Source organism: Cloeon dipterum, chromosome X, assembly GCF_949628265.1.
Source record: "Cloeon dipterum chromosome X, ieCloDipt1.1, whole genome shotgun sequence".
In the NCBI taxonomy this organism is placed as follows: Eukaryota; Metazoa; Arthropoda; class Insecta; order Ephemeroptera; family Baetidae; genus Cloeon; species Cloeon dipterum.
The window spans coordinates 25,556,145-25,582,921 of NC_088790.1; the positions used below are offsets into that span (position 1 = coordinate 25,556,145).

At 37.0% G+C, this 26,777-nt stretch overlaps 3 protein-coding genes and 3 long non-coding RNA genes across 9 annotated transcripts; all 6 read left to right on the top strand.

Moving 5' to 3' along the window:
- The first annotated feature begins 1,861 nt into the window (after positions 1 to 1,861).
- Alas (5-aminolevulinate synthase) lies at positions 1,862 to 11,920 on the top strand. Of its 4 annotated transcripts, none has more exons than XM_065494059.1 (9): positions 1,862 to 2,014; positions 5,076 to 5,148; positions 5,229 to 5,393; positions 5,798 to 5,905; positions 7,428 to 7,847; positions 9,373 to 9,693; positions 10,595 to 10,863; positions 11,222 to 11,446; positions 11,531 to 11,920. In XM_065494059.1, the coding sequence occupies exons 1-9, from the start codon at positions 1,988 to 1,990 to the stop codon at positions 11,633 to 11,635; spliced, it is 1,713 nt and encodes a 570-aa protein (XP_065350131.1). In that variant the 5' UTR covers positions 1,862 to 1,987; the 3' UTR covers positions 11,636 to 11,920. The 4 variants fall into 4 exon arrangements, with proteins under 4 accessions (XP_065350131.1, XP_065350133.1, XP_065350132.1 ...); XM_065494060.1 differs by lacking the exon at positions 1,862 to 2,014 and adding an exon at positions 4,220 to 4,373; XM_065494061.1 differs by lacking the exon at positions 5,229 to 5,393.
- Positions 11,921 to 12,088: 168 nt separating this feature from the next.
- LOC135945623 (uncharacterized) lies at positions 12,089 to 13,154 on the top strand. The gene is made up of 4 exons (XR_010575449.1): positions 12,089 to 12,163; positions 12,214 to 12,271; positions 12,388 to 12,523; positions 13,049 to 13,154. It is a non-coding gene; the product is annotated as an uncharacterized LOC135945623 (long non-coding RNA).
- A 1,242-nt stretch (positions 13,155 to 14,396) lies between these two features.
- On the top strand, positions 14,397 to 14,923 carry LOC135945346 (uncharacterized). The gene is made up of 3 exons (XR_010575424.1): positions 14,397 to 14,531; positions 14,588 to 14,826; positions 14,882 to 14,923. It is a non-coding gene; the product is annotated as an uncharacterized LOC135945346 (long non-coding RNA).
- A 69-nt stretch (positions 14,924 to 14,992) lies between these two features.
- LOC135947330 (uncharacterized) lies at positions 14,993 to 15,967 on the top strand. Its single transcript, XR_010575617.1, has 4 exons — positions 14,993 to 15,026; positions 15,086 to 15,150; positions 15,490 to 15,834; positions 15,900 to 15,967. It is a non-coding gene; the product is annotated as an uncharacterized LOC135947330 (long non-coding RNA).
- A 281-nt stretch (positions 15,968 to 16,248) lies between these two features.
- On the top strand, positions 16,249 to 19,053 carry LOC135946643 (uncharacterized). The gene is made up of 11 exons (XM_065494946.1): positions 16,249 to 16,348; positions 16,405 to 16,649; positions 16,699 to 16,833; positions 16,938 to 16,973; positions 17,589 to 17,706; positions 17,761 to 17,867; positions 17,923 to 17,997; positions 18,065 to 18,101; positions 18,153 to 18,220; positions 18,323 to 18,425; positions 18,489 to 19,053. Exons 1-11 carry the CDS (start codon positions 16,273 to 16,275, stop codon positions 18,734 to 18,736), a joined length of 1,248 nt encoding a protein of 415 aa, XP_065351018.1. The 5' UTR covers positions 16,249 to 16,272; the 3' UTR covers positions 18,737 to 19,053.
- Positions 19,054 to 23,587: 4,534 nt separating this feature from the next.
- On the top strand, positions 23,588 to 24,915 carry LOC135947125 (uncharacterized). The gene is made up of 7 exons (XM_065495718.1): positions 23,588 to 23,826; positions 23,876 to 24,010; positions 24,096 to 24,131; positions 24,289 to 24,406; positions 24,460 to 24,566; positions 24,626 to 24,700; positions 24,761 to 24,915. The coding sequence occupies exons 2-7, from the start codon at positions 23,927 to 23,929 to the stop codon at positions 24,836 to 24,838; spliced, it is 498 nt and encodes a 165-aa protein (XP_065351790.1). The 5' UTR covers positions 23,588 to 23,826; positions 23,876 to 23,926; the 3' UTR covers positions 24,839 to 24,915.
- The last annotated feature ends 1,862 nt before the right edge of the window (positions 24,916 to 26,777 follow it).

The following is a 26,777-nucleotide window of genomic DNA, read 5'->3' on the forward strand; positions in this document are numbered from 1 at the left end:
TCTCTTCATTCATTATCGAATGCAACATTCGGATGCAGCAAAAGCATAGAAATATTTGCAGAGCCACACTGTATAATCTGTAATATTTTGATCCCACTGGGCTGATACCGAGGATTTTGCAAACCAGAAGGTCACTAGACAGAGCCAAATTTGTTGCGGACATGCTGCCTGTCATGCGTGTCCCTTTCTATTTGATCGAACGGAGAGGACAAGCGTAAATTTATTCATGAAATAACTCCAAAATATTGCTCTTTCAATGGAATCAATTTTAATTTTTGATAGTGTTGATATGCATATTTTAAAAGACTAGATTATTACTATGATTAATTCAAATTTAAATTTCCTTGAAAACCTTATGCAGACACTCATTGTTGGTTTAATTGGCAACATATACTTTGAATGAATATTAAATAGGATTGATGAAACTGCAAAATCCTGGAAAATGCTTGTTGCCAGTGCATAAATTGATCCCTTTTATGATTCAGTTGAAGCCAAAATTAACTGTAAACAACAGTTTTGAGAAAAGTGGCTTCACGCTTGCTTTTCGAAAGGTGAGGACTGTCTCCTTATTTGGAATCCTAATTTATTTCCCAACAAATAGTTTCCCCAAAAGGTTTAATACGTTCTTGTTTAAATTTACTCAAGCGCTGGAAAATTTAAAAGAAAAAATGAATTTTTACGGTGGCAAGTTCCTTTTTTACTGTTGGAAATTGTAGAAAAAATTGTTTATCGATCAACTGCTTATTGGATCCAACCACTCAAATAATTTTTAATTGTTGTCCTGTATCATTATTATTAGTTTTCCTTTCCCATTTTCATTAAATCCAGGGGTGTCAGAAAAATAGGTTTTTAAAATGAGTTCATTAATTTTTTCTGCTGAAGCCTACAAAATGTAAATTAAATTAATTACTAACCCACTCTTAAAAGTATATGAATTTGACCCAGACGAGTTCATCGACATCCCTGCCTACAGTCTACCGAGACTGGGATTTTTTTCCAACAGACATGTTCAAGAGACACGCCTAACACGATTTTCGTAATTACGTAATGGAAAAAAAATTAAAATCCAATGCGAGTACAGATTATGGGATCACCTAAACATCTCTTAAAAAGTAATAAACGCTTAACATGAAGACTACATATAAAATGAATTTTATTTTACTTCGTATATATCTGTTGAATAAATTTGTAACAGTTCCAATTGTTTTATTTCTATGTATTCCTTTGTGGCAAACTGAATTGACGAGAATACTCCTCTATAGCTAACAGAAAAAGCCTAGTCATTTTGTTATTAAAATTGCTCTCGCAGAGCTCGTGTCTAGCCTTGAAGGACCGGTGAGAGACAATAAATCAGCATCAGCGGAATGGGGGCACCGAAAATGACACAACACCTACTCTGCCGCGCGTATGTATATAATAATCCACCGCTAGCCCATTAGCTTTGCGCTTGAGCCTCAACCGGAGGCAAATTAATACACACTGAAATGAAAAAATAAAAAATTAAAAACAGCTATACGTGCAACACAGTCGGCGCGGCCGGCGGGAACCCTGAGGCGTACCTGAGAGAGAAAGTCTGCATGCGCCGTCCGTATATGCGGCCGCCCCACTTAAATCACAATTAAATTATTTATTCAAGTTGCGAGCGCGAGAGCGATTGTCTGTATCAATCAGGCAAAGTGCTCTGGCTCATTCATCGGGACAGGTATATACAAAATAAAAATAATAAAATCGCGTCCCCAAAGACCGAGCGGCGATTGCCTTGGCTCGGTCGCAATCGTCGGCGGCCCCGAGAGCCGCGCTCTGGAGTCGCGCGCGCGGTTCCTTCTCTTTTCTCGCGTGGCTTGCGAACGGCCGGCCCTTCCCCGCGACAACTTATTCAGTGAGTGTTCGCCTCTCAAGGGAGCAGCATCCACTAGCCGTGTCGCGCGCACCTTGGCTTTCGGCTTTCATGCCCATTCCCCTCGCCCGGCCGTGATTTCCCAGGATCATGTGGTCTCTTACGGACGCATCTCAGGTGAGCAACCTGTCTGCTGCATTCACTCTCCGCCTGCATGCTTTTCACGAGCAAAATGCGCTTTTCGATTTGACTTTCTCTTTAGTAATTGACGACGAGAACACACAAACCACAGGTTTTAATGTCAGTAGGTTGGCAGTGTATGTGTAGGTGCGGATTTTTTCGCAAACAGAGACGAGCTGATTAATATGTTTGCAATTTTTCTAATATGTAATCCATTGAGGTAGCGGAAAAAAATTGTTGAATTGAAACAAGAAGGAAATTCACGTTTGGTTGTAGAGTTACGCGCAATTTTTTCCACTTCCATGATGTACAAGTGTAAAATATGTTGTTGATTGGAAAAAATACATTTAATTAATTTTAACTCTCATCTTCTCTGCAATTCCTTTTATCTCTCTTGCATCATGAAATCATCGAATTAAGCTAGTGTTAGATTAGATTAGGATATTTAAAAGATCCAGCTGTTTAATAAATATTCTAATATCGTTAAACAAAACTGAATAAATAATTCCATCAAAATTATTTTGTTCATATTTAAATAAAAATCAATTCTCTCCTCCATATGGATTTTTATTCTTTTTTATTTCAAAGAAAAATTGTACATTTGAAATGGACAAGGTTAATGTGGTAAAATGTGTCTGAGAAAGATTTTTTGTATCACTTTTAGTGCATTTACCACCTTATCGAAGGTTAAATATCGAACAGAAATCCGTCTCAGCAACTGCATTAAATGTATTGGTTTGCATTTTAGCAGAAAAATAATTATCTCACTAAAAGTTCATGAACACCAAGTGCTGAACTTTTATCTCAGCATTTTTTTTTGTATTTGACAAGTTTGTAGTTTAAAAATAAATCCAATTGAATGAGAATGACCCGAGACCCTGGCTAATTTAAGATCTTTTTCCTTGACCCTGTGTCGAGCTTTTTTATTCTTTGGTTTAATTTTAGATCTCACACGCGGCTATCACATATTATCGCATGTATCATGTTTCACATTAATTTTGCAGCCTTGAAATATTTGTTAGCCACAAAAAGAGAAGATGTTTTATGTGTCTCCTGAATCGGTAATTTTAGAAGACGCACAGCTCGAATGACGATATAAAATTTGATAATAATAATTTTTTTAAAAGATTTATGTTTCATCTTCACCACTGTGTCTCACGCAACAGCGGCGAGTTTTGTCGTGACGACCAAATTAAAAGGCACGACATAAAATATACGTGACGCCAGGCATGTTTTGCAAAAGAGGGAAATGAGGAAAGTATAAGCCATAAAATACTCCCCCGCATTTTAAGCAGGTCTTCATTTCTCAGAAGTAAAATGACGTGCCAACTTTTCCTCCCCTCTGAAAAAAATAATGGAATTCGAGATGTTGGGTTATTAACGTTATTAGAAATTATTTTTTTTATAATATAATGAAAGGCATAATTATTGTTCCACCGAGCACAAATTTCATCAGACGCGGTGTGCCTCTCATCGTCCTTAATCTGAACTCAAAACTGTCACACATTGGAAATTCTGATTTGATTTGAAATTTAAATCTGGTTGCTTAAACTTGTTGACGCGAGCAAAATTGACTTGCATATTATGTGCGAGATTGGTGATCTGACGAGCAAGCGCGCCGGTGCAAAGGACAAAAGAACGAAAAGAGCAACTGATTTGCACATTTAAGGCTGTGTTTTTTAAGAGTCGTTGAGATAGGATATCTCGAAAATTCTACATAATACACGTCTGGAATGTTTCATCATTTTCAGTGGTGTCTGTAACCTGATATGGAAAGTAAAAATGTCACAACAAGCCAAAAATCTAAATAATTAATTTTAAAATGTTCTGTTACTAAAATACAATGTTTTTGTTCCAATATTTAACTTGCACAAAATGTATTTCTAATTAAAAAAATTCACTTTCTGAAAAAAATCGAAATTTTTGCCGCACTTTATATTTATTGGGTTAATTAAACTCATTAATTTTGAATAAATTAATATTTCTCCTTTCACTTTCTTCATTTCTGCTTTTTTCTAATTTCTACAAGTTTGAAAAGTATTTTAGGCGTCCAATTTCCATCACTCACGCATAATAACCCTTTTATCATCGCTCATCTCGCAATAATGAGAGCACTCGGTCACGTATGCAACCGGCGAGACAAAAATTACGATTGCATAAGCTGAAGGGGTCTCCTCCGAATCATTACGTTAGCAATGACGTCACGCCCCCTTTTCACCAGCGGCACGCCCCCCTTCTCTTCACTCGCTCGGCCTTTGCTTGCGCTCGCTCTCTCACGTCTGCTTCATCTTCCCTTTTTCCTTCGTGGTTCACGCACCTTCAGGGGTCTTGAGCCGAAGGTCCCCCGAGTCCCAAGGTATGTAACATCCGTCTGCCTAAGAATCAGAAATCCCAGAAAATCGCGGGCAGTTTTTTTCTCACTCCCTGGCCTCCGAGCGATGACCTTTTCCACCTTGGGAGCGGTTCTCTCTCAGCCGAATGCTCGTTTTTCGGGTCTAGGTCGCCGTCCTAGTGAGACACCTGAGTGACCTGGGTTACCTGGGCTCAGGGTCGGCACGTGTGTTCCATCTGGAAGGGGTGAATTGGGTTTTTTCAGTGGTGTTGAGCTAAATATAATTTTTCAGAGGTGAATGAATGGGATCGATGACTTGGACGTTAGCCATATGGGACGGTTGCAATGCAACTCGTTGTTTAAATTAGATCGTACATAAACGTAATACTTTATATCAGGTACAGGAATACAATGCGTTATATAATAAATTTTATCATTGAAAAACAGTTCCCATGTCCTGTAATGATTAATTTTAATTATTTTTTTTATAAAAAATAAAGAAATTTAGTCGAAAACATGCTTGTGTTTATATTCCTTTATTTTGGGTCTTCTTTAGACAGGTAAAATAAACTGAAATGCGGAGAAATACGTTGAATGAAGCTTTTTATCTCGAACAGACGAACACTGTTGCTAAATTTCAAGGAAAACTGACCTAAACAGTTAGGAAAACCTCAAACCAGTCCTAAACCCCAGCGATAAAAATTGTTTATCTCTCTCTGATTCCAGATTGCCCGCCACGGAAAGGTTCTTATCAGCCTGTTCAACTCGAGCAAAGTCTCTTTGTCCGCACAGCAAGCAGGTACGTACTCATTTTTCTCCAGTCACGCAGCACTACTTGCGCGTTGGGACCCGTTGTGAGCGTTGTTTTGGGAATTTCAGCCAATTTTGGATCAATCAAGAAAATGAGTTGCCCCTTTCTGACCCGCTTTCCGGCCAACTACGTCCGCAACTATGCGCCGCAACTGCTCAAGAACTTCGGCAGCCAGTGTCCGGTCGTGTCGAGGCTCACCAGCAACATGGCCAGTGCCGAATCTACCACCGAAGGTCTCAATGTCCCTCCTCGCCTTTCTATTTTTAACTACATCACTTTCTCTCATTGTTTTCCTCTTCCTGTGGCTAAAAATGTTGTGGTTTCTGGTGAATTGAGCTTGTTTTCGCACTAACATGATTGTAATTTTTCAATATTTCTAATATTTAAGGTGTTGTTTTGTTGACTTAATTGATTTAGTTGAGCCAATTTGTTTAAAATGTGTATAAAAAAATACTGTTGCGACATTAAGAAAATAAGTTTAAAATATTTTAAAAGCAGAATATTTTTTCTGTTGCTCTTTTGTCTGGCTTGTCTTTCTATTGAAATCTTCTCTATTCCTTAATTGGTGATTGATTTTTTGTCTTAAAAAAAAATTAACTGTTAGGGTTTTTTAACTAAATATGGTCCGTAATTTCAGCTGGAGATGCACTCAAGAAGTGTCCCTTCATGACTGATCGCTCCCTTGTGAAGGAGGCAAGCAAGGAAATGCAGGAGGACATCATCGAACATTCCAAATCCACCAAGGGTAGGCATTTCTTTGAAATAAAATCAGTGAAAATTCAAATTCATAGCCGAAATTTTTTTTAATTATTTTTCATTTCCAAATAACCAGTAGAGTTACTTGTTTCCATAAATTATTTACATCATTTATATTTTTTCCTTCTGTTTGGGCGCTTTAAGTAACTCTGCGTCGAGGTTGGGAAATTGACCTGAGGAAGGTCTGTGACAGGCAAGGGCGAAAAATCGTCGCCAAATCTCTGAAAAAATCATTGAAAAACGGCATGTAAGAGAATCTCAGGTGTAGGTACCCTGAAAAAGGTCGTTAAGGTATTCCACGTAAAAGCCCAATTAAAGACCTGTCTGATGAGGGGTTTTTGTTGAAGATCTGACGAATGGCTGAATTTAAATAGAAAGAAAACCATTTTAGTACGAATACGTTGCAAGCTGCACAAAGTGAAAAAACGGGAAAAATTAATTTAAATTTTGCTATGGGCGCGAAAAATCTGAAAATATTTTTCCAGACCGGCAAAGGTCTTTTGCGTGTGATGGAGTCGGTAAAATTATTAAAATATTCTCCGTTTGGAAATAATCGCGAATTTTGGAATATCCTTATGGAGGATGTTCAAAAATCACGTTTTTCAAACTTTAAAATCTATCTAGTCCTAGGCTTTTGATCGGATCGACTTGTATTTAATCTCAAAATGTTTCCAGATACATTTCGCGTCATTTAAACGTGGGGTGTGTCGGTTTTTCCCCCAATCGCAAGATATGGCGACCAGAAGCCAGATAGTCGTAAAAACAGAAAATTGTGACTATAAAGTAAACTGATTTAATAATTTTGATAATACTTTAACACAACTTGCTCCATCTAATGCCTAGCTCAGATGTTTTGGCGACATATCCGGGAAAATCCGTTAAACGCTGATTTATTTTAAATTGTGACTTTTCAAAAAATTTGGCAGATAACAATTTTTAAAAATTCAAAGAATGGTCATATTTTGGAAAACCGAACAAGGGCGGATGCGCCCTATTGAGGGGCATCGATTGGTACCTGAATCGGCACCGTCGGGCCCATAGGGCCCCACCTGGGCCCCGAAAACAACAGTTAAAAAGTGTCACAAATCGCGTTTTTCGACTTAAAAAAATCCCAATTCGGCTCCTATTAGTCGTACTACAGAAAACCAAAGTTCATCAGACTCGCCTTCAAATTTTGCGTCTTTTAAGCCCGATTGCCGCCGCGCCCAAAATCTGCTCTAGTTTTAAGTGTTTGGTTTTATTTATTAAATTCGCCCAAGGGCCAGATTCGGTTACTGACTTACAGACACGCCTACCCGCGACACAACGAGTTGATTTTGCTCGGGTTTTGAGAATATATTCGAAAATTTGTTGATTTTTTTACATGGGAAGAAAGGGAACGGGTAAGGGCCGAATTTTTCTTTATTTATATTTTTCGGCTCACAATCAGAGAACAACTCGGCCGTTGCCTTACTGTATTGTATGTGTAAAATCAAATTATTTAAAAATCTAATTAAATTTAATTTATTTAGATGAGACCTTCAAGTACGCGGAATTCTTCCACGATCAGATCAAGCAAAAGAAGGAGGACCACTCGTACCGCGTGTTCAAGAAGGTGAACCGGCTGGCGAGTTCGTTCCCAGCGGCCAAGGAGTACACGTGGGGCGAGCAGGAGATCACCGTGTGGTGCTCCAACGACTACCTGGGCATGTCCCGCCACCCTGAGGTGGTGAAAGCGGTCGCAGAGGCGCTCACGAAGCACGGAGCCGGCGCCGGAGGCACCCGCAACATCTCGGGCAACTCGATGTTCCACGAGAACATGGAGACGACGCTGGCGCAGCTGCACCAGAAGGAGGCGGCTCTTGTCTTCTCCTCGTGCTACGTCGCCAACGACTCGACCCTCTGCACGCTGGCGCAGTTGATACCTGGCTGTCAGGTCTTTTCTGATGCAGGTACAAAAATTATTGCAAGAGTCACACATTTTCTCGCCGAGATTCTATGATTTTTTTGGCTTATAAGGCAATAATATTTTTATTTAATGGATTGGAAAATTTTGTATGGTGAAAAATATTCCTGAAGCAAAAATGGAAATTTTCAAGAAATTTATAGCAATTTTGATCAATTTTGAGAAATGCGCTATAAATAAACCAATGGTGTTTTGCTTGAAAAACCAGCCGGAAAGTCCCCACCAATTCCATTTTATCGCTTTTCCCAAATTTATCTTTTTATTTTGATCGCTTTACATCTTTCAAGATGAGCGACGCCCTGATTTGTGGAAACATTCGTTATAAAATTGGCGCATGAACCTCATTGGACAGGGCCAAGTCCGGAAAGTTATGAAATTTGACTCTCTAAATGATCATCTTTTATGTTAAACAAGCCAGAGCGTATTTAAAATTGTATTAAATTTAAGAAAATCCATTTTATGATAATTCAGTGGCAATTATCTACTAAACAACATAATATACATGTTTTTTTGGTAAAAACTCTTTTGGGATTACCAAAAACTGTGGGAAGTGCAAACCCTCTGAAGCTCTACATTTTGCCAACCTGTTGCATATTTTGTCCACGATTTTGTACAACGGACCCTTATGCCTGACTACAAGCTAAAATTTTACTATTTTGTATGGTGAATGAAGTAACTCTCGTTCTGTCGAGTAAAAGTGTTTAAATTTCTAGTTTGATTGAATTCTAATCAATGCATAAATTGAAACGACAGCAGTTAAAATGTCCCAACAGGTAGACAGAGAAATATAGATAGGAAAAAAATGCCATTTGGATGAGAATGTCTCTTGAAATATTATATCAGTCGGGAATATGTATGCTTTTCCCTCTGTGGCAATTCTTTTTTCTTTATTGTCTATTGCTCAGTTCCTGACGTCACACAAGGTGATCTCTGATAATAAAATCGTCTTTTTGGCCTCAAGCTCTCTTTAGCTATCTGAGGCTTTGGGGACGAAATACAACAGGTACAAGAGATTAAAATCTCGTCATAAATATAAATAACGTACAATTTAAAAATTGTTTGCTTGTAAAGAATGATAAAAACCACACTTTGGTTTAAACATAGTAAACCATTTTTTAGAAAATTGCTTGAGCGCTTGGCGCCAGCTAATCCACGGCTAACCTCAAAAACTATAAACAAATATTTACACATAATTTATACCTCACATAAATAGCTTGATGACAAGCATTTAAAGAGAAAATTTTAAGCGTTTTTTTTTCAATTTATACCAGTTTTTTGAAGGCCACTCCAACCGCAAATTTTAGATTTTGACTGGGGAAAAATGGAATATAATCATTTCTTGCGCAAGAAATTTGTAAAAATTGAGTGTAAAAACCTGGTGGTAAGCAAATTCAATCTTGAATTTTATAAATTAACTCTTTGAACATCTCGCATCTACTATTTTTAAGTAACATTTTCTCCATTCCGAACAATAAGTCTTTAAATAAAAAAAATATAACGATTTTTTTCAGGCAATCACGCCTCGATGATCCAAGGGATTCGACACAGCCGCGTGCCGAAGCACATTTTCCGTCACAACGACCCCGAGCATTTAGAGCAGCTGCTGCAGAAGGTGCCTAAGAGCGTGCCCAAGATCGTGGCCTTCGAGACGGTGCACTCGATGACCGGTGCCGTGTGTCCGTTGGAGGAGCTGTGCGAGGTCGCGCACCACTACGGCGCCCTCACCTTTGTCGACGAGGTGCACGCGGTCGGACTCTACGGCAAGCACGGCGCCGGCATTGGCGAGAGGGACGGCCAGATGCACAATATGGACATCATCTCGGGAACCTTGGGTGCGTATTCTCTTAAGATTAATTTATTTAGAGTGAGCTAGCGCTAGCACCTGTTTTGCTGGTGAATTTCTGGTGAATTTCACCAGTTGTGTTGGAACCCACCTGTGGATTCTTTTGATTTTAATGAACTCAATCCTGCTGCTGTGCATTCCGCTTCTAGAATTATTTCTTTAGACTTGCTGAAAACTAAAATCAGTCCAGCTATTCACCGTAGAAACGTCAGAAAAGATTCTTTATTTCAAAAATAGTTTATCACGATTCTATGGTGGTTAGGATATTTTTATCAAATAAATTCTGCGAAAATCAGCGGGGACCAGATTCGTGCGACGCGCAAATATGGCGTCCGATGGAGTATGGCGCGAAAAATCGGCCTCGTGAAATGCGCGAAAAGAAGTTTTCATCAATATTTTGACATAATTTGCGTTACTTGTACTAATTGTGTCTTTCGGATCGTAAAAACAAACTCTTGACACTCGTACGGCAATCCAAAGAGAGATTTTTGTTTCCCACATTCACACGCCATCTTATATCAGCGCAGTGGGAACCAATTTTATCGCAAATCTGGCCCCCGCTGGTATAAATCTGGCTTCAAATCTGTTTAAATGGAGTCAAAGCCTAAATAGTTTGTCTTTCTAAAATAAAAAATTCAATGTCCTTAAATCTCCACCTTGCTCATTTTGGGTATTTTTACTCAATAAATAAGTTTTTTCCCTTCTCTAACTGTCATTGTAAAAATTATGCAAAAATTTGGTCCAATAATCAGGATTAACTGTGATGAAAATGCAAAAACAGGAACTATTTTAATTAATTTTAAACATTTAGTGTCATTTATCACAAAAAATACCCTTTTATATGGTTTAGAAAAGCATTTTTCATTTTCAATTGAATTATTTTGCTTCAGGCAAAGCATTTGGAAACATGGGTGGCTACATCGCGAGCACGGCCAAGCTGGTGGACATGATCCGCAGCTATGCTCCCGGCTTCATCTTTACGACGTCGCTGCCGCCGACCGTTTTAGCTGGCGCCATGAAGGCCGTGCAGGTTCTAGCCTCGGAAGAGGGACAGCAGCTACGAGCCACTCACCAAGATAATGTTCGCTACCTACGAACCAAATTGCTCTCCGAGAGACTCTCGGTCGAGCACACTCCGTCGCACATCATTCCAATCAAGGTAAGTTTTATTTTTAATTAAAAAAATTTAAATGGGAATGATAGTGATTTCCAGTTGAAATTTTCAGACGAATTTTGTGCAAAAATAGTAAATTTGAGATAGATTTGCTCCATAGGAAAAAAACTGGAAATATAATCAGCTTTCTGAATAGAGGAATTTTAATCAGGCCAAACACACACCCCTTTCGAAAATCGGCCATTTTTTGAAAAAATATAAAATAACTTTTAAGACTCAAAAGTACTATTTGTGTATCTTCTCGCTATGAAATTTTAATAATTTTTCTCACTCTGGAAGCAATTAATTTCCTTTGCTCAAAAAAGAAGGCGTAACCGTGCTTATTGGTCTTCAAATTTTGCAGATAGGAGACCCCATGAAGAACACGATGGTGTCCGACCTGCTGCTGCAGCAGTACGGACATTACGTGCAGGCCATCAACTACCCAACGGTGCCCAAGGGAGAAGAGAAGCTGCGTCTGGCCCCCACGCCGCACCACACCAAGCCCATGATGGACCAATTGGTGGCAGACATGGTCAAAGTGTGGCACAAGGTCGGACTTCCGCTTACAGGACAAGTCTGTCCTCAGGTACGAAAAATATGATTTACTCCTCGTTTCTATTCCTTGTATTTTTCAAATTAAAAATATTAATTTTCGGTTTTAATATTTCAGGCGTGCGCGTTTTGCCAGAAGCCGCTGATGTTTGACCGCTGTGAGTCTCGCACTCAAAATAATTGCCAGGTGCCGAACTGCCCGCAACTTATGGCTGCCGCCTAGTGTTCTACTCTACACGCATTTGGTGCTGGATCAATTTTAATTGATTAAATGAAGCAGAAAAAATTAATTGATTGTTTTGGTTACCGTCATTTTTAATTGGTTCGTTGATCAAAATTTTATTTTTTGCTCGTCCCTCGTCCCTGTCTTTTGGCGCAAACAGATGTGATGCATTCAAAACAATATAGTCTAATGTAATCAGTCATAATTCCAGATGTGAGATATTGTGTAACATGTTCAGAAGAAAAACTTTATTTTCTGTTGACCATTAAAAGCAAGCAATTAAAATTTGTGAGTTTGATTTCGTGCGTTTCGTGCTCCAATTTTTGCATCATTGCCACGGAAAGCGAATTCCGGCCATCATTTTTTAAAGGGAATCATCATTGACGTCAGCTTGTATGTTACAGAAAAACAAAAGAATTTTGTGGCGACCAACATGATAATCATTTCATGTGACAGCGGCAAAAAGCAACCACGAAAATGAATTGTATTTCGATTTCATGGATTATCGGCCTGATTTTTGTTTTGGGAGTATATATTTTCTGAAAAATTTTAGTATGGCAGGCTGATATAATTATTAGGTGTTTGAAAATCTTGCGAGGATTCCTGGAAAGTCAAAATATTCGAGAATCCGCAAAGGTAATTATTTCACTATTGGATAGAAATCGAAAATTTTGTAACTTAAGCAATTTTTAAATTTATAAAATCCAGTAGATTTTGGCTTTTTCCTATTGAAAAGGAAATATTAATTTCAGGAAGACGATTTTATATAATTAAATGTTGTGGAATTGCGAGGTGCATCCCAAAGCTTAAAGAGAAAAATAGACGTTTGACGGCGGCGAACACTTCCAATAACGCGACCACTCACAGCATAACTTCTTCAATAAAAGAGTAATATTACATCTACTGCATAAATTTATTATCTAAAAAGCTAAATATTTAAAAAATTAAATGTTTAATTTACGCTGAGAAGTGCCAAAAACACGATTTTTTGAACATATTTACTGATCATGATATTTTCAATGTATATTATCAAAAGGGTTGGGTTGGAAGACTTCAAAGAAATTATTCATCAGATATCGAATGTGCTTAGCAAAAAAAGCGAAAAGTTGACTTTTTGACCGCAGAAAAATTTCATTCATATATGTTCTTAAAACGTAGTAAAAAAACTTGTGAGATAAGAGGCGGCAATCCTGGGAAACAACTCGCTAAAACTTGAAGCAAATTAAATCTTTTTGTGTTATAGGTTATAGTTAATTTTAAATCCTAAAAGTCTTTATTCTGACGTAGGATATTTTGAACTCATAATTAATTTTTCACCGCTATTATGAGCCGCAATTTTTGTATTAGTAATAAATCGCACTCGTTTTTATGGTGATATTGATATAAAATATAAGCTAAAATCCTCTTACACAGAATAAATATGCTGACGACTGATCAGGAAACTGTCAATCTTGGCGAAATTGATGATGCGCTGACTTCATCCACTTTTAGTAGTAAAAATTTCCTTTTTTCCTTTTTTACTAAAGTGATTTTCACAGAAATCCCTGAGTCCGATGTCGTCACAGGTTAACAACTGCCTTAATTGTTTTGGTATTTTTAAAATGTAATGTGGGTGTATTTCTTATTGTGCAGACAACAGCATCATATCTACCTCACTCTTTGGTCAGATTTTAATGTTAATTAGTTTCAACGGAATAAGATAAGAGTAATTTTGCAGATGATACTTTGACCCCGAGCAGCGCAGGTCAATTTGGTTAAATTTTAATCATTCCATATCTTCTAACACATTTTTTTCAGAATCAAAAATTCCAGCTGATATATCAGGTCTATTTAGAAAAAATAACATTAAATTTATATATTTGCATTGGTTTTTGTAGCAATATTTATTAAGACAAGAAATTAAAATAAACAAAACTCTTTTGAGATAATTTTATTGCACATTTTCTGTCTTAAAACATCTTTATGCATGCAAAAAATATATAAATTTCAAAAATTGCTATTTCATTGAAACAATTTTCTACAAGCACAAACACCCCTGTTGCGGACTTTTTTACAAGCTCATCAGGTATAATAAGTTAAATTCCATAACTTAAGCTTCTTCTGCAATCAATACCCCTGGCGGTTTTTCTTAGGTCCAAACGCATGCATTTTGTTTGCATGAATTGCTTTTTTTGCAGATTCAAGTAGTACCTCAAGCACCCTTAGTCCGGAATTTGACTCAGCTACGTCAGCGGATTCAAAAGCGACACTCACAACATTTGCTGCTGAAATAAGCATCACGACTCCAGCAACACAAAAACCGTCAACCTTGACATTTTCTAGTACTAGAGCAGAGTCGACGACTGGAGTAGTTGTTACATCAACCACTACCATCAAAATAACAACCGTGGCAAATAATGACAAAGTATATATGAATTCAACTAATTAATATTAATTTGTTTGAGAGCTGCTAAAAAGTACCACGCATTTATTTAGGGATCGGACCGTGCGTCGCGCACTTGCAATAATAATTTCTAATTAACCAAAATATATATTTCATTTACCTTCATCCAATATATATGTACTTTCAGCCCTGCAATTCTTCAAGATGTAGCAAACTCCAAGTTCCTCTGGTATAACATTTCAATCAATTTAAAGCTATTATATTTTTATTAAATTTCAAAGACCGTGTCAAATACATCAGGAGGTTCACATTTTAACATTAATCTTTTTATACCAATAATTTGACGAGTTTCTGTCGCAGGAAAATTCGTGACGAAAGTTGACACTTCATTTTTCCTGATGCCGATCGCCGCAACGCAGTTGCAGGCTGCAAAGAATTGTCTCTCGATGAGCATGACGCTCATTTCTATGATGGACATTACAAAGTTTGACTTTATTCATAGGCTTATTTCAGGTTTCCTCTATACCTCATTATATTTAAAATATGTAGATAAATTTAAATTGAATTAGATCTAAACATTTCGGCAATTTGGACCGCTGGTTCGAACGAAGGAAACGGCTCTTGCGACGCGGACGCTTTACTCTCATTTGCCTGGTGCAGGAAAAACGTCGAATTAGATGCAGCAATCCAGGCAAAAATCACCAAGCCGGTGTCTCTGGTTGAACTTGCTCAAAAGGCGTTGGCACTTTCTATTAAAAAGTCTCTGACTGCACTTCCATCCTCATCGAAACTTCCGTATTTGTGCGAAGTACGGATTTTTAATTTATAATTTTGATAAAAATCTCATTTTATGTTTCCTCCAGCCAAATGCAGATTTACGCAAAGACAGTTGTTCCACCTTGAAATGTGTGAAAGACGTAACAAATTGAATATAAGATTATTAAACTGTCGATAATAACAAAAATGAAACGCAGGCTTCGTTACTGGATGCATCTGGGAATGTGAAAGGTGATATATATAAATGATTAAATGCTGGGACATGCTCTGTATTTTTCAAGATAATAAAGATGGCGAGAAGTACGGTAAATGGACGTCAGCTTGTGGCAAAAACTACTTGTTCACTAAGAAATTAGTAAGTTTAGAAAATAGACTCTGCTAATTTTCTTCAAGGATAATAATATTGTAGACTCGCACAAATTTACAGCAAGATCTAAAAATTCCATTAAGAATGAATTTTACTTTCCAAATTGATTATAATATTTAAAAATAATTTGTTGACTTTACAAAATTAATAAAATTTGAAATGGCTCAAAATCGATCTTCAAAAGAGCAAAATAGACAATGAGTAGACTTTTATCTTAGATAAAAATATTTTTCCCTGCCAAGTCTTAAAGAGTTACAAAGTGTCCTAGATCCACAAATCTTTCTTTCTCGATTAATGCAGGAAAGCTAAATTTACTTATTGTCACAGGGAACCTGGCAGCAGAACATGAATTTTTGCTGCAGTTTAGGCCTCAAACCAATTTGGTTAAGGAATTCATCAGACATGCAATGCTTCTCCAATTTAACGAAATCAAACTGGGCGCTGAATTTGAACTACTGGACGGCGGGACGCGCGATGGGCGCCTGGGGCCGCTGGGCCTGGTGCTCCGGCTCGCAAGCCGTCCCTTTCACCGACGGAATTAATTGGGCCAAGGGACAGCCGGATAATTCAAATCCAGAAGATCTTTGCGTCCACATGCAGGTTGATCGAAATGGCACTGGAGTTTTTTTATCGGACAGAAACTGCAGTCACAAATACGTGATCGCCTGCCAGGTAGTAAAGTCACTTTTATTTATAAAAAATGAAAGAAAAGTGAATCAAATAAAATCCTTAAACAGGGTGAAGTGCTACCAAAAAATAACAACAACTGCACTAAACCGAAATGTCCAACTGAGTGCAGAAGAAATGTAACATAAATTAATCATTTATAACCATTTACTAAATTTTTTAATTGTTAGGAAAATTTTTTTACCAATGAGTCGAAGGTGAAAGGTAAAAACTCATTTAGATTTGACTCAGATGAGGAGGAAACTTAACACTTTTCTTAGATTTATTCGCCCATGGTTCTTGGAACTCTATGTGTGGAAAAGAGTATTTATTCTCTACAAAATCTGTATTCATTTTGGCCAATTATTATTTAATACGGCACAAATTCAATCTGATTTTAAGACCAATTGGCTGGACGCTTGGAAATACTGCTGCTCTGTTGGAATGAAGTTGGCGGCAGTTCATGAATTCGATGATTTGAAATGTCTTTCAAAAATGGTCAACAGATATCCTGAAGCATGTAGGCTTAAAAAACTTAAATTTTACCAACGGAGTGCACATATTTCTTTTTATTAGTTTATCCCCTTCAAACAAGTCGAGATTTTTGGACTTCTGGAACGAACTCGGAGTGCGCCGGTCCTCATTACTGGTGTTCTGATGTTGAAAAGTTGAATTTGGACCGCTTGCCTAACTGGAAAGGCGGCCGTTTGCCTTCCCAGGAGGCCGGAAACTGTATTTTCATCAATCTGTCCAACGTCACTGCGAATGCGTCAGTGCTGGGAGCTGACGCGTGTTCGGCGCAAAAACAATTCCTCTGCGAGGTTAGCACTTTACAGAAAACCGAACAATAAATTCTGACAGTAATCACAGGTGCTACAAACTGGAAATAAATCCGTACAAATCAAAAGGGGTTGTCAGGATGTGTGGGACGTTAGTGACCTAGAAATCGAAGAGTATATCATGAACATCTCTGCGTTGCAATCTCCAATCAAAAGAAATATAATGGTTGGGAAATGTTTAGTTGATATCATACAGAAAAATAAAGTGATTTATCTGATTTTTAATTTAAAAAATATAAAAAATTACGCAGGATATTTCATGTTTTATAGTGCTACTTGAGATGCTGCGGAATTCGCGGAGAAGTGGTGAGTATATAAATTAATGATAGATATTTATGGTACAAACTTATCATTTTTTTATGGTTATAAATTGTTCGAGGAGAATCAATGCCAATTTTGCTCTAGTGGACGACTAATGATTACACATTAAAGACCTCTTTGACGACGTTTCTGAGCACACCAAACGATTCTTGAGGGTCGAATTAGGTGAGGTGGATATTTTTTCCAACCAAAAAGTGCAGCACGACGTGAGAGCCTAAACATTATGAATGCGAGACCTGCGCATGCGTGAGAGTTAATTTGAGCATTTGCAGAGAGACCGCCTGTACGAATGACTTCTTTGTCAGATCCAGCCAGGTCTCACGCATGCGCACCTCTCGCATTCATATTGTTTTGGCGGGAAAAAAAGTTCGCACGTCGCGTTTTGGCCGGAAAAATTACATTTTACCTAAATCGACCCCCAAGAATCGATTGGTGTGCTCAGAAACTGCGTCAAAGACGAACTTTAATCGTGATTTTATTCTCAATTAATAAAAATCAAATACATACATAGAAAAAGTGTCAGTTTGGTGATTAAAAACAGGATTTTCTTTATTGCTCGTGGTGTGTTGCCTATAAATATTCATAAACATTTGTATACAGATAAAAAATGGCCAACTGTTGACTGAACACGTAATTCGAGACTTGGAAGAACTGACTTCTGATGATCCATCCCTGATGCAGTCATCATTTAACGGATACGAAAAATGCTCATCAATTTGTACAGAGCAAAATATATGAGTTTTCACGAGTGAAATATTTTGATCTCTTAAAGATGACATCGATGAGTGCAGGATGTATTCAGAAATGTTTTACTGCGGCAAGAAAACTGACCCAACCCTAACAATGGCATTGCTGGACTCCAACAAAGAAGGACCAAATGTATGTGAGATATTTTTAGCAAATCACAAAGTTTGATTCGACTTTGTTGAAAAAGGTCGTGACATCACCAACAGGAGCAATAAACACAAAATACCGAACTTGTTTAGATTTGGCTCCCTGTGTTACTAATGTAATTTTAAAATATAATTTCAAGTATGTAGATTTAGTTATAAACACTAATTGACCAATTTTGAAAGGACACGGCTGTTAATGAGTTGCAATCGACTGGAAAATGTATAGAGAAAATGATACAATTTAAAAAAAATGAAGCATTAAATTTTCCAGGGGCTGGAGGAGATTTGTTTCAAACATCAACCGGAAAAACATATTACTTTAGACGTTCTGTCAAAATGGTACGTTACACACGTGGAGAGTCATTTACATTACCCTCTGCGAGTGTTCAAATAAATGCAATCCAACTCCAATTCTGAGTATAAAAATTTAATCTTTTATAGTCATATAGTTTGATGCAAGCTGAATGTTGTAAAATCGGATCGCATATGGCGATATTCACTACCCTTGCAGACTTTAAAGCGTGGATGGGAACCATGGTGCCGGGTGCGTATTGAAAAATTAGGAAAATTAGATTCTTGTTCAGCAAATTAATTACAAAATTTTCAGTGTTAGGGACATCAACTGCTTGGATCGTCATCGGCGCCACGTTTGATAATGGGGACGGAACAGACAGCTGGTGTCTCAATTACGAAAGGCTCCCCTACGGAATATTAAAAGACATCAACAGATTTTATCGTTCCCTGCTCAACACACCTAATAGAATCTACTTAAATAAAAATGGCGCAACAATAGCAGGAACTAATGTTACGTCCGTTGGGGCAGGCCACTTTGTATGTGGCCCTCTGACTTTCTGAAGAAATGGAAAAAAGATAAATCAAATTCTTCACTCACTTAAATTTAATAACGTGTAATGCTAATTGTGTAGATCCTCATTCAGTTTTTCCTAACTTTTTAATCTAACCAGTAGGAATGATCCCTTAAATCGATTTGTAATTAGCCTTTTAGTGTGGCACATGACAAAGTGAGCTCAATATATTGTTTCAAACATTTTCTGCTTGTCATTTTTGCATTATTTGTTGGTGTGATTTAAATTAAAATAATATTTTATTGTTTTCCACTGTAATGTTTTGAATCATGAGCAATAAACAACAATAATAACAGTCATACTTAATTCAATCTCTTTTATTTTAAGTTTAAAAAGTTGTCTAATGTGGGTAATTAGGTTTTAAACAGTACAAACGTTCAATAAAATTCTCTTCAATTGTCTGCTGATATTATCACAATCCTATAATATACACTTTTATTAACTTTAAGTAATTTATTCCCATCTGCGGCAATCTCTCATGTGAGCTAAATTGATCTCTGTATAGTTAATTATATTCTTTCAGTGCGCGCGGGTACAGAGGCAGTTTTGCGTGAATGCGTTGCAGTGCACGGCTCCGCGGCTGATCATGCCTCGCTCCCGTTTACGACACACATAGAATAAACTCAAACATAGTACAAATTTAATGCCATTTATTCAGAAAAATAGTAGTTTTGTAATTTTTATACTCTATTTACATTCCTCCGAGTCGAGCAATCAGGCGTCAAACTACCCCCAACTTCTGGCTGCCGTCTTTAGTTTTTTATACGTCACACATTTACACTGGACCAATTTATATATGATGAAATCGAGCAAAATAATATTAAACGCTCGCGGTCACCAGTATCACCACCCATTTGGTGGAAACAAATGTATAGCTTCAGATGGGAGATCACGTGTATCTTATTCTGAATAAAAAACATTTTCAGTAGATCATTAAAATTTTCCATTGATTACGTATAGTTTCCCTTCCATTGTCTCATCATCGCTATATGGAAGCTGAATTTCGGTCATCACTTTTTGAAAGGAATTGACGTCATTGTGCACGTTATCGGAAATACACAAAAAAAAGTTGTCACAGCAGTCAGTATGAAAAACGTTCCTGTGTAAGAGGGGCTTAATAGCAACCTATAAAAATGAATTCATTTTCATGGGTTCTGGCACTGATTTTTCTTTCAGTAATTTATTTCTTTAACTTTAATTGGATTTGTTGACTTTTATAATTTATTCAAAGGTTTTTGAAAATCTCGCAAAAGTCCATAAGATATCGAAATTTGCTATAAGAAACAAAGGTAAGACTTTAAAATACGCTCGATTAAATTTAAAATAAAAGTTTAATATTTAATGTTTAATTTGTCAAAGTTGATTCTTCATTTTCAGGAAGGCGTATTCATATAATTAAATGTTGCGGAATCGCGAGGTGCATCCCTAAGTTCAAGAAAAGCAGACGTGTGACGGCGGCAAACAATTCCTATAATTTGTCCATTGACAACAAATTATCTTCAACTCATGAGTATTCTATTTTTTAAATACATTTAAAGTCATATTGAATAGTTAAAAATATAAAAAGTCATTCATTTTTTTCGTTCCGTGCGCTGATGACAATCATGAACTTTTTAAATATTAAAATCTTTAAACATTTTATAAATTAATTGCAATTTATGGGATCAATTTTTAGTATGCTTCTAAGTGAAGTTTAATAACAAAACGTGTTTCGGAAAACAGGGAAAGTGTACTTTGGGGGTCAAAACAATTGGAAAACTGTTTGGAAAAACACGGAACTATATACATTTTGGATAATTTTCCAATATAGAATTTCTTGTCATTGATCGATGACTTATGGCTTTTATTTTTACAGAATCTTGTTGCCGTCAAATCAGGAAAGCGATAATCTTGGCGAAGCCACTAATGATCTTGATGCTCTAACCTCGCCTGAATTAGACATGCCATCCATCCCAGGTAGACAAAAGTTTTGAGGCGGTGGGGCTTTTTTGAAGTGATTTAATCAGCTCAAGAGCAGATCCTGTTGCTAGCTTATAGGATTACCTTTAATTTTCTTCTTCAATTTGGGTCAAAACGCGTGCATTTTTTGTCAGCATGAAATTAGAGTATTAATGTTTTTGCAGATTCAAGCACCCTTAGAACGAATTTTGATTCAGCTACGTTTTTGAATTCAAAAACGACGCTCACAACATTGGCTGAGGAAAGCATCACGACTTCAACAACACAACAATATGCTTCTGAAGGTGCAAACTTTAATTTCCAAATTGGAGATGATAAAAAATTTCATTTAAAACATTAACACTCAAGCAACTAGCACATCTACCACATCAACCGAGACATTTTCTACTACCGGAGGGCCGATAACTGAAATAAATTCCACGACTAGAGCAGTTACATCAACAACGACCGTGGCAAATAATGAAAAGGTATGATAAAAAATTAATAAAGCTAATTTAAGTGAGCATCGTGCATTCACAGATTGACAAAAATTTATTCACTTTCCCAAGTATTTCTCTTAATAAATTTAAATTCATCTAATTGCAGCCATGCAATTCTTCAAGGTGCAGCAAACTCGATGTTCCATCGGTATATTATATTATTAAAAGTTATTTCAAGCTAATATTGTTCATTTAATTAAATTTCACAGAGCAATTCTAATTTATCCGGAGGTTTACAATTAAATATAATTTTTTGCGAATATATTACGTAATTTTAAATTACCGCTGCAGGCAAATTCGTCACAAAAGTTGACACGTCATTTTTCGTGATGCCGATCACCGCAACGCAGATGCAGGCAGCACAAAATTGCCTCTCTATGAAGATGTCTCTTATCTCGATGCTGGACATTTTGAAACTCGATTTCTTGCATAGCCTTATTTCAGGTCTTCCTTTACCCCAATAAATATAAAATATTTAGACATATTTAAATTGAATTAGATCTAAATATTTCGGCAATTTGGACCGCTGGCTCAAACGAGGGGAACGGCTCTTGCGACGCGGACGCTTTGCTCTCATTTGCTTGGTGCGGGAAAAACGTCGAATTAGATGTGGCCATCCAGAAAAAAATCACTACACCGATGTCCGTCGTCGAACTCGCTCAAAAAGCTTTGGCTCTAACAGCGAACAAGACACTAACGGCGCTTCCATCCATCTCCAAACTACCGTATTTATGCGAAGTTGGGTTTTTAAATAAAATTTTAGCAAAATTTTGAAATGACGTCTTCTCCAGCCTAACGCAGATTTATACAGAGACAGTTGCTCCACCTTAAAATGTGTGAAAGACGTAACGAAATCAAAATTTTCAGGTTAATTCTTATTGTATGACATGAAAATGTGGCCCACAGGTCTCACTGGTGGATGCATCTGGGAACCTGAAAGGTATTATTGTACTGAAAAAATAAATGGAACATATTTTCATACTCAAAACACGAAACAGATAGCGAGAAGTTTGGTAAATGGACTTCAGATTGTGGCACACACTACTTGTTCTCCAAGAAATTGGTAAATGAAAATTTTTAATTTAAAAATTGCGCCAGTTTTTGCTTTAAAAGCTTCTGAAGTAAATCTCATAATATTTACCATTTATTTTGAATCAATTTACGTCGCAAAGCCAGTCCGTGCAATGTCTCAAAGTAGATTCCTCCAAATTGTTAAGAAATTTTTGGATTTTACCTAACAATTAATGTAATTAAAATTGAAATACGCAAGAAAGTCTGTTCGTATTACGTTCAGAAAATTAAAATTGCAATTGAATTATGTTAAAACCAAGAAACTTCAGTTTTGTTTCATTTAAGAGGATTAAAATTATCTTAACCAATGCTAACCTAACAACATTTTGAATATTGGCAGTAGAGTGTGTGTAGCAAACTGTCTCAATGCGAGATTCTCTTCAGTTATTTATTGTTGTTGGTTTTCACAGGGAACGTGGCAGCAGAACATGAATTTTTGCTGCAGTTTAGGCCTCAAACCCATTTGGTTCAGGAATTCTTCACACATGCAATGCTTCTCTAAATTAACAAAAGCCAACTGGACGCTAAACTGGAACTTTTGGACGGCGGGACGCGCGATGGGCGCCTGGGGCCGCTGGGCTTGGTGCTCCGGCTCGCAAGCCGTCCCTTTCCCCGACGGAATAAATTGGGCCGCGGGACAGCCGGATAATTCAAATCCAGAAGATCTTTGCGTCCACATGCAGGTTGATCGAAATGGCACTGGAGTCTTTTTAACGGACAGAAACTGCAGTCACAAATACCTGATCGCCTGCCAGGTATTCGAGTCGCTTTTATTTAGAGAAAATGCAAGAAAAGAGTGAATCGAATAAAATCCTTTAACAGGGTGAAGTGCTGCCAAAAATTTCTAACTGCTCTTCACCGAAATGTCCAACTGAGTGCAGGAGAAATGTAAAATAAATTAATAATGTATAGCCATTTACTATTTTTTAATTGTTAATAGGAAAACTATTTTACCACTGATTTGAAGCTGCGAGGTAAACGTTCATACATATTTCACTCAGTTGGAAAGTTACTCAAAACTTTTCTTAGATTTATTCACCCATGGTTCTTGGAACTCTGTGTGTGGAAAGGAGTATTTATTCTCTAAAATATCGGTATGCAATGTGGCAAATTATTATTTTAATACGGCACAAATTTAATCTGATTTTAAGACCACTTGGCTTGACGCTTGGAAATACTGCTGCTCTGTTGGAATGAAGTTGGCGGCTGTTCATGAATTCGATGATTTGAAATGTCTTTCGAAAATGATCAACAGATATCCAGAAGCATGTGTGCTTAAAAAACTTAAATATTACCCACAGAGTGCACATATTTCTTTTTATTAGTTTATCCCCATCAAACAAATCGGGATTTTTGGACTTCTGGAACGAACTCGGACTGCGCCGGTCCTCATTACTGGTGTTCTGATGGTGAAAAATTGAATTTGAACCGCTTGCCCAACTGGAAAGGCGGCCGTTTGCCTTCCCAGGAGGCCGGAAACTGTATTTTCGTCAATCTGTCCAACGTCACTGTGAATGCGTCAGTGCTGGGAGCTGACGTGTGTTCGACGCAAAAACAATTCCTCTGCGAGGTTTGCACTTTACAGAAAACCGAACAATAAATTCTGACCGGATTCGCAGGTGCTACAAACAGGAAATAAATCCGTACAAATCAAAAGGAGTTGTCAGGAAATGTTGGACGTTAGTGACCTAGAAATCGAGGAACACATCATGAACATCTCTGCGCTGCAATCTCCAGTCAAAAGAAATTTGATGGTGTGATATGTTTTATTAATACATCATACATGAAAAACTATAAAGAAATTTTAAATTAACAAAATAAAAATGTACTATGTTCCAGTGCTACATAAGATGCTGCGGGATTCGCGGAGAAGTGGTGAATTTATAGATTTTTAACAAAAAACTAACTAAAAATAAATAATGATTTTATTCCCATTAAATAATACTATATTCATAGCACAAAAAGAAACCCAGATTTTTATTCTTGCTCGTGGAGGGTCCCGAATAAAAATTAATACAAGATTTGTATACAGATAAAATATGGCCAACTGTTGACCGGACACGTAATTCGAAACTTGGAAGAACTGACATTTGATGACCCACCCCTGATGCAATCATCATTTGACGGATACGAAAAATGCTCATCAATTTGTATAGAGCAAAATATATAGTTTTCACGAGTGAAATATTTTTATCTTTTAAAGATGACACCGATGAGTGCAGGATGTATTCAGAAATGTTTTACTGCGGCAAGAAAACTGATCCAACCCTAACAATGGCATTGCTGGACACCAACAAAGATGGACCAAATGTATGTATGAGATGTTTAGAGCAAATCATAAAAAGTTTGTTTCGAATTTGTTGAAATAGGTTGTGGCTTCACCAACAGGAGCAATAAACACAAAATACCGAACTTGTTTAGATTTTGGTCCATGCGTTACTGATGTAATGTTACAATTTCAAATAGATCTAATGATAAACAATTGACGTTATGTATTTTGAAAGGCTGCGGCTGTAAATGAGTTGCGACTTACTGGAAGATGTATAGAAAAATTGTGCAAACTTAAAATGTGGCGTATGTAACACGAATCATAAAAATTTCCAGGGAGTAGAGGAGCAATATATCAAACATCAACTGGAAAAAAATATTACTTTAAATTTTCCGGCCCTATGGTACGTTACAAAAACTTAAAAGAGAAACATAAAGTCATACTCTGTGCAAGTGTTTTTTGTACCAAAACTTTTTCTTTATTAGTTACACAGTGCGATGCACCTTGAATGCTGTAAAATCGGATCGCATTTGGCAATTTTCTCTACCCTGGCGGACTATAGAGCGTGGATGGCAACTATGGTGCCGTGTGCGTATTGAAAAATTAGGAAAATTGATTCTTCTTCATCAAAATACTTGAAAATTTTCAGTGTTGACGTCAAGTTCTTGGATCGGCTTCGGCCCCACGTTTGATAATGGGGACGGAACAGACAGCTGGTGTCTCAATTACGAAAGGCTCCCCAACGGAATATTAACAAACATTAACTCATTCTATCGCTCCATCAGCTCACCTAATGGAATCTCTTTAAATAAAGTAGGCCCAACAATAGCAGGTGCTAATGCTTTGTTGGGCCACTTTGTATGTGGCCCTCTGACTTTCTGAAGATATTAAAATTTCCATTCACTTTATTAACAGAAGGTTCCCGTGCATTCAGTTATTTCTAACTTTTTAATTTAACCATAGTAAAAATAATCCCTAAAGTCAGCTTGTAATTGACCTATAGGGTGTGGCACATGGGAGGGTTTTGCTCCGCACTTTTATGCAGTTTCTGTTTGTCATTTTTGCATTTTTTCATGTATGTGTTTCAATGAAAATAAGGAAATAATAATATATATGTATTAATAATAACTCTCGACTATAATCATGTGCAATAAACAAAAATATTTTCCAAACAAAAAAATGTACAGTCGTATTTCATTTAATCTCAATTGCTATATAAATATTGCATCTGGATCTGGGTGTTAAATTAAAATACAATATTTTAGGAAAGTGTTTTTTTATTGAAGGTTCAAAACACAATAAAGTTATTACTGGGCAGTCGGATAGTCTAATCCCGCCTGCTGGTTGAAACAATTATTTCCTACACACTTGATGCACGAAACTTTCTCAGACCGATTTGGAATCTAGAGTTGAAACCCTGAATGATCTCCCTCCTGTCAAATTAAAGAATAAATATTGTTAATAAATAATATTGTTGCAATAAAAAATGTATTTATTCATTTCTTTTATTACACAAATTTCAAATCTCCCAACTCAAAAGATTTCTAATTTTCAGAAGCTCCCTCATTTGGACATGGGAAGTTCCGTGTAATCGTTTCAGTGCTGTTTGGAAGATAATTTCTCTTTATAGCTGGATTTCGAACTGTCAGAATTTTTATTTCAAATTTATACATTTTAAATTATTACAAATTCACGTCTCGCTGCCGCGTGCACAGGCATTCGATGATGATTCTGGAGATTATCATTTGCTTAGAGAAATAATAGTCCCACCGATCATGCTGTCAAAGGGATAAGTGAGAATTAAATAGTACTATTATATTATATGAGAGACGGTTGATCGCGAGAGGCAGTCGCCGCGATGACGAGTTTGAGGGACGGCTCGGTACCAGGGTTCGCAATAACCCGCATTTTCCCGTTATTATGCAATCTTATGAATTTTTTTCCGAAACACATGCATTTATATTGAAGATAAAAAAAATCTCATGATGGATGGTAAAAAATAAGGATTTTTACAAAATCAGTATAAAAGCCACTATGGTTTTACCAAAAGGCCAAATATTTTAAGTAGTTTGCCAAAATTTCTTACTTTTTTAAGCGCGAAATTGGATCTTTTCGGGGTTCAATTCAGAAAATGCGGAAAACCCCAAAACTGGTGGTTTTTTCCTGCTGTTTTTTTTTCGCTAAAAAACCAGTAATGCATTTTTGGCGCATTGCGAAATTGGCGAACCCTGCCCGGCACGATCAAGAGAGCT